The sequence below is a fragment of the Formica exsecta genome, unplaced genomic scaffold (genome assembly GCF_003651465.1).
Source record: "Formica exsecta isolate Colony F162 unplaced genomic scaffold, ASM365146v1 scaffold786, whole genome shotgun sequence".
NCBI lineage: Eukaryota > Metazoa > Arthropoda > Insecta > Hymenoptera > Formicidae > Formica > Formica exsecta.
The window spans coordinates 171,002-178,690 of NW_021853555.1; the positions used below are offsets into that span (position 1 = coordinate 171,002).

A 7,689-nucleotide genomic window follows, 5' to 3' on the forward strand; every position below is an offset into this window, starting at 1 on the left:
TAAACCTCGTTTCGCATCCGAAGCACAGGGCGATATGGGATGGACCTTGCTTCGCGCAGAAAGTTACAAACCCATGTGAAATCGTGCAATTATAAACTTTGTTTCGCGTCTGAAACACAGCAACCGGCAATCAGCAAACCTCACCCTTATAACATATATGAAGGTCAAGGTTATCAGCGAGATGTCCGTTAATGTAAATAATTACCAATAATAATTTTAAAATTATATTCCTTGTTTTTTTTTATCATTATCTCTCTAAACTTTTTGCTTCTGCAATATTTCTCTTACCTTCATAATAATGACTTTTATATATTCTATATTTTGCATTTATAAGACGTTTTAAAATTTCACATTTGTAAAATTTCTTAAAATGTTGCAGTTTAATTATACTATCTAATTACTTATTTATTTTTTTATGAAGATATTGCGGTATTTTGAACATCGAGATAGATTAGAGATAAGATTAAAATTACAATGTTAAGATCATATTATGAAAAATAAAATATATAAGAACATAAAATTTTGTCACGCACACGCGCGCGCAAATCACGTCCGTGCCATTAAATTTTCGTGGTTCATTTTAATAACTAAAAAATTAAATGATCAAATTCTAATTGTCGTTTAATTGACTTATTAGTAGAGATGTTTGAGGGAAAGAATATTTGCTCAATTGTAAATAACATTGTTTGTTTTTACATACATATGGAGCATGCTTGGGATTCTTATCTTTTCGAGACTATAATAAAAGAGAATAATTTTTCTTGCACATTTAATTAAGTTAGTCAGACAGATTTATAATTTATAAGTATCGATGTACCTCTTATTAATACGTTCTTAAGAGTTAAGAAATTATAATCAAAGATTTTGAAAAAATTATTATAAACAAAAATTTATATCTTCAGTAAACAGAAAGAATTAAAAATTTTTTTGTAAGTAAAAATTGTTATAGCCATAGAGAGACTGTACGATCATAGCGTAGATATCTCCTATTTCTAGCTTAAAATTATAAGAATATATAAAAATATAGTCATTAAACTAATTAGCAAACAATCGGAATTTGCACTATAGAACATTTTTTTCTTTCTCTCTCTCATTTCCTCTTACACAGTACAATAGTATTAAAATGCAATATTTAAAAAAATCTTATAAATATAAAATTTTAAGACGTCTCGTAAATGCAAAATATCAAAAAATTATTATATAAAAATAAAAAAAAATATATAAAAACAAAAAACCTAAAGAGACAAAATAGTGAAAACAAACGAAAAATGTTAATATAAAATTATTGTCCGATCTCAGCTAACAAGAGTTTACAAAATTTCTTAAATGCTATAACTCAATTACGTTACATTCTATTCAGATTAGCAAGTAAATAAGATAAATATCTGACAAAGCTTAAACGGCCTTCAATTCAAATAATATTAAAAGAAAGCTATTTTAGTCGAGAATCATAAATCTCTAAAATACTATAAAGCAATAATTGAGAAAGTATTTTCTAGAAAAATGTCAGACAATGCCTTCAACCGTTGCTCATATTGATAGAAAGAAGGAAGGAAAAATCTTTGTTCTTTTCGTTTGTTCTGATTGGTCATTGTTCATTGGTCATTGGTCAAAGTTAAAGCATGTAACTCGAAAAAAGACTCCACCTACGGTCTTAAACAACCGTAGATAAACTTTTAAGACAGTGCTTGTAGTAGACGCATTGCAGTAAGACCAAAAAAAGATATATCAAACTCTCGCGTTTATATTTGTATACATATAAATATAAAATAAAAATATATTTAATATTAATGGTATTAATGAAATTAGTGATACAAAGCTTTGAATAACATTTGTTGCAAGCTTTTTTGTGCATTGTTTAATTTTTTGCGATGGCTACATTAACGCGGTTGCCTCACGAGATGATTGTCCATATTCTGGAAAATGAGAGCATCAGTGCCGCAGATTTAATGAGATTTGGCTCTACATGCACAAAATTCCAACAACTGACACATGATAACAAATTGTGTGAAAAAAAATTTTATCGCAGGTATTTTATTTTTAAAAAGTTTTTATATTAATTTAACTTGGTTAATTTTGATAGCTCGTTGCGGAGTACCTCCGCAAACACTAGTCAACAAATAAAGTTAAAGTTATTGTGTTGTTCTTTGTTTTAATTTAAGTTATGCCTGATTCTTTTTACTGTATATTGAAACTGCTCCTGATGTTACAATTTAATACGATTTTAGTAAAAAATCAAGATACAGTAAACTTCGATCGAAATCTTCATATATCTAAAAACTCGACACGATAATCTATATCGATCAATTTCAATTTGCGCGCCTTTTGATAAAAATAGCTTGCTATTGCTCGTAGATAGTTACTCATTATTTTTATAGATTATAATTTTAACCTTTCTTTACCTAGATTTTATTATTAAATTATAAGCCTAAAGATTATCCTATTTTTTATTATTTTCTTTAGTTATATAACATGCTTAAAAATGTGTGCCTTTATTTAAATAAATTATTTTAAATTATTAAAAATATAGATTGCAAATAAATTTTTTACTGTTGTATTAGCAGGCTTTTTTATTTTTGTATTATTTTGATTTTGTCATTATAAAGAAGTTTATTTTAAAGTGTTAAACGTAAAGAATATAAAATTAAAGTGCTTTTATGGTCTTTTATATTTTAATTTTAAAATTTGCAATAATATGATTAAGTATAAATGTTGACTTATATAATAATATTCATATATTTTTCTTACATTTATTCGTTTCAAAATTGACTTATAAAATATTCTTTTTATCTTTTATAAATAATTATATCTGTTCAAACTTATGATGTAACCGTAGTTTTTTCTTATAATCTTTATGCCTTTTACAATTTTATAAAGCATTATGCAATCAGTTATATTTATTTGGATGTAAAGATTGTGTGAATATTTCTTTTAATTTTAAATTATTTTCAGTTTTTATTCTTATTTTAATAGCATGTTATTTCAATAGAATGATAAATATCCTTACACATTTAGTTTTTACTCGATTTCTCTCATTCAAATACGATTTAAAGTAAAAAACTTAAATGATGCGAGATTATCGCAGCAGATGCATCTCGATAATACATTGCGCATATATGTGTATCGTATACATTGTTGTCTATTACTATTATGATAATTATGATTTGGTTAAAAGAGTAAATCAAATCTTTGTTTTAAATAGAAGAATCTATATTGTTATTTATAAATTTTTTATTTATTTTGAATATATTAATTTATATGAAATTACGAAACTTATATGTACTTTAAAAAACATATTTTCTAAAATTTATTGCGCTGATATTTTGGCATTGTTTAATATAAATTTTGAAATTAATTTTCTTTTTTAATTTTAGCTGTCCTACTGCGGAAAAAAAGTATAATAAAGAAAAACAAAAGAAGATATTTCACCATATCAATTTCAAAGAAAAAATAGAAACAGGATTATATTGTATCCAAAAGTTACAATATTATGCGTTTGAGATGTCGGAAAATAACTTTCGTGATACTGACAAGGAACAATTGGAGCGTCTTCTGCGTTCAATTGCTGAAAATTCCATGACGTATTATTTTGTTTTGGATGAGATACATAAAATTTCTGCACAAAAATCATGGTGAAAAATTCAATAAACTAAATTGTTATTGACATTATTAATTAATGTAATTATTGTATAGTAAATATGTAAATTTTTTTAGCAAACTGTTTTTCAATTTGACACGTGAATATAACTTTAAACTGATTTATTGCTATCTGAAACAGTATCGACTTATACATAAGCAAGTAAAATTTATGAATTTGCCGAAGACAAAATCGCTTTTGGAGAAACAACTTACGATCGTGGCGCAATATTTTCAGCCACATGTGTCTTTTTCGGCTGTAAAAACGTGGTTAGATAATATAGCGGAGACAGTACTATCTCGTCTGAAAGATAAATATCCAGCTCATTCAATTTGCTCTGCGACTTTAGAGCAATTTTCTTTTTGGAGAGATAACAATATTGACGATAATTTCTGGAATGAAACAGAATCAAAGCAAATTATGTGTATTCTCGAAGAATATATATTTTCCGAGTTAGATATCCATAAATTGCATCAATTATTAATGACATCAAATCTCGAAGTTAAATATATAAAATATGTAAGTTATTTGAAATTATGTTACTTATAATAATAATCTGTTATGTGCTGCGCAAATATAGCTATAATTTTTATATCTTATAAATGTTCAACATATAATTTTTCTAATATAATTTAACATAGATTACAGGATGTTTTCGAAGATATCTATTGACTGTCACGTATCACATCGTAGCTCGAAGACTCGGTATACGTAGTGTTCTGGTACAATGCATTGGCACATGGAATACTATTGCTGTCATATGGAAACCAAAATAGTAAGTATAATTTTAATTTATTAAAACTTTTTCAATACTTCTGGATATATATATACACTTTTTTATAAAGATATTTCTATGATTATATGGTTACTTTGTCTTAAATTGATGAAACAAAAGATTGTGACATAAAAATATTTCCTTCTCGATTTAACAAAACGTTATGGCGTGCGTTATACACACACATACAGAAAAATAATCAAAATCTCTTTCTTTCGGTAAAAGATCAAAATCATCTTGAGATTTTAAATAGAATAACATCATTTCTTTTACAAAAAGCTTTTTCTATTTATTTTACACATAAACATATTCCTATCTAGATTTAAAAAAATTACGTTTATAAATTACATTTCACTGATAAAAATTATTGATTTTTTATAACTTTGTGTTAACATGTACGGAATGATAAAATGATTTTATATACAAAATAACAGACAGCAATTTATTTAAAAAAAATTTGTATGATTTTTTTTAAATTTGTTGGGCACCTATTTTTTATTTTATACTGAGAAATCTGCTGTTAAATCTTTTCGATAATTTTTAAAAATGTAGCTTGTTGCGGAGTTGATATTTTTGCACAATATTATTCATCAGTCTATTGCAGATGCTAGAGAAATCATGAGTTTTAATTACAATGAAAATTTTTTTATGTATTTAAACGCATATATGTATATGTATAAATAAATGTTTTTTTCTTATTTTCAGTAATACAAGCAATTGGGATAATGCAGTGTACTTTTATATGAGCCTGAACTCCAATCTACTCTATCCATCGAACATTATCAGAGAGAGATACCAGAATAATGAACATTCTTTAATATTCACTTCATTCAGTGATATTTCGGTTGGTAATTTTTTATTTTTAATTTTTTATATTAATTCTAAGTAGTTAATAAGAACAACAATCAATTATAAGTCTTGTAAATAACACGTTAATTCGATGAATCTCAATACATTTTAAATCAATAAGTGAAAATAATGAACTTTAATTTGTTTTTTTTGTGTATAATCAAAATCTTTTTTACATGTCTGTTTTTTTCAGATAACACCTAACTTGATGATGTGTTTATATCGAGAAGTAGAATTTAATCATAAAATATATTGCGAGTGGAACTTTAAGATCTATTTGAATTTTCTATGGCAATGCATTATAAAAGATGTTGAGAACATAAATATTGAAATTGAATACAAAAATATTACGAATACAATAGAGGTAGGTTATAATACATCATATAATATAATTTAATATATTTATATATCACAAGATATGTATTAAATTTTGTTATTACGTTTCCACAGGTTACATCTAACACAGTAAAGAGACTATTAAAAAGGAGGACAAAAGAAGTTAAATTTGCCGTTGGCATGATCGTAACGCATATTTGCAAAGATTATTTCTTTCCTAATAATCATGACGGCGTAATCATTGGGTGGGATTATAAATGTTCGTATGACATAATGGTCATGGACAAATTAAAGGTGACCGTTATGTTCCCATATCTACGTCAATGCTTTGAATGTTATCACTTTTGCATATGTCAACAATTTTCAGCCAGTGCCCATCAAGTGCACTACATCATTCTCACCGAGAATAATAAAATATGTTATGTGCAACAAGGTATGATTATTAATAGCATTCTTATAAATGACATATATGTTTTATGATCTTTTATTTGTACAATGTAATATATATTAATTTTAGATCAACTATCGATTTGTCTACCAAAAGAAATCGATAACATAGAAATTGGAAGATACTTTTCCAGCTTCGAAGGCACTTATTACGTACCGAATAAAAGCTTAAGAAAACATTATCCAAAAGATACCGCTGCAATAGCCGAAATACTTGCCAAACAATAGTTTTTATTATCTTAAAATGTACAATTTGGGTAAATATGCATAAAAGGTTAATATTATAAGAGAACTATTTTGGAGATTTATTTAAACTTTCACATCAATGAATCGTCTCGAGTTTCCATAACACTTCTTGCAATAACATATTTCTCGACTTAGCTCTAATTATGAACGACATATGTATATATTTAGATATAGGATATGATTTTATAAATTTTGTAAATCTTTTACATTGTAGAAAAAATACTTTCTGTTGTAGATTTGAGATAAATTTAAGAAAAATAAAGATTTATATTGCATAGAAATATGTGTATAATTTATTAATATGTACTTAAAAATTATAAAATAGAAATGCAAGGTTTTGAAAGGATTATTGTAAATAAATTATTTTGTAATAATAAATTTTTGGAAAAAAGTTTTTAGATAATATCTTTTTAATGTTTTTGAGATTTATGGGTTTATGGCTTTATTCCAATGTTATTTTGTCTAAATTGTGTGTGACGGCTTCTTCGGGTAGATACTTATCTTACTTACTTGAAGGTTTCAATAGGATGTTACGCGGTTTTTTAAACTCTTGTTACCAGAGAACGGCAGTAGACAATGGCTGCGTTCCGATATTCACTGCCAATATTGAAAATCTGTACTTTACATCACGTGCACTACAGATTTTCAATACTGACAGTGAATATGGGAACGCAGCTAATATATTTGAATTTACATTTTTTGTTTGTTTTTCCTTTCCTTTCTTTTTACTTTTTTTTTGTTTGTACAATTTTTTTTATCTTCATATAAATCGACTTTTCGAAATAATGCATTTACAAGTTTTATAATTTTATATAGGGGAAAGTTGGGTAAAACTGGGTAGGCGGGTCAAACCGGGTACCCCGGCTTTTTCATAATAAGTGCTGCTATCTATGGCTAACTTGCTATTAGTTGTAGATTGGTGCCATCATTATTTTAAAACAAACCGTGCACCTGTGAACACAATATTTCTTTTTTAATAGAAGTTCAAAGCTTTTAGCCCCAAAAAGATCGATATCGAAGCAAGAATCGAGTTGTCGTGCACTTTTCCTATCCAGCGCATCCGTTTCGGTAAGTGCAGCATTGCATTCTGTACACTGAAAAAAAAAATTGTTAACTTGACTAAAACCGTTCAATTAATTACCATTTCTTTAATTGAAATATTTATATATTTAAGTCAAATATATGTCATGTTACATTTAATATGTCGTATTTAACTTAAATATATAAATATTTCAATTAAAGAAAATGATAATTAGTTGAACGGATTTAGTCAAGTCAACAATGTTTTTTTTTCAATGCACATGCACAAATAATGAAAAATTTTATTCTTTCTCTCTGTATTATTTATTTAATATATTTAATATATAAATAATTTTTCCAATTATATAGAGTCTTAACA

General features: G+C 26.2%; 1 protein-coding gene across 1 annotated transcript; it reads left to right on the plus strand.

The window, feature by feature from the left end:
- The first annotated feature begins 5,709 nt into the window (after window positions 1–5,709).
- LOC115244016 lies at window positions 5,710–6,272 on the plus strand. Its single transcript, XM_029821351.1, has 2 exons — window positions 5,710–6,030; window positions 6,115–6,272. The coding sequence occupies exons 1-2, from the start codon at window positions 5,778–5,780 to the stop codon at window positions 6,270–6,272; spliced, it is 411 nt and encodes a 136-aa protein (XP_029677211.1). The 5' UTR covers window positions 5,710–5,777.
- Window positions 6,273–7,689: the final 1,417 nt, after the last annotated feature.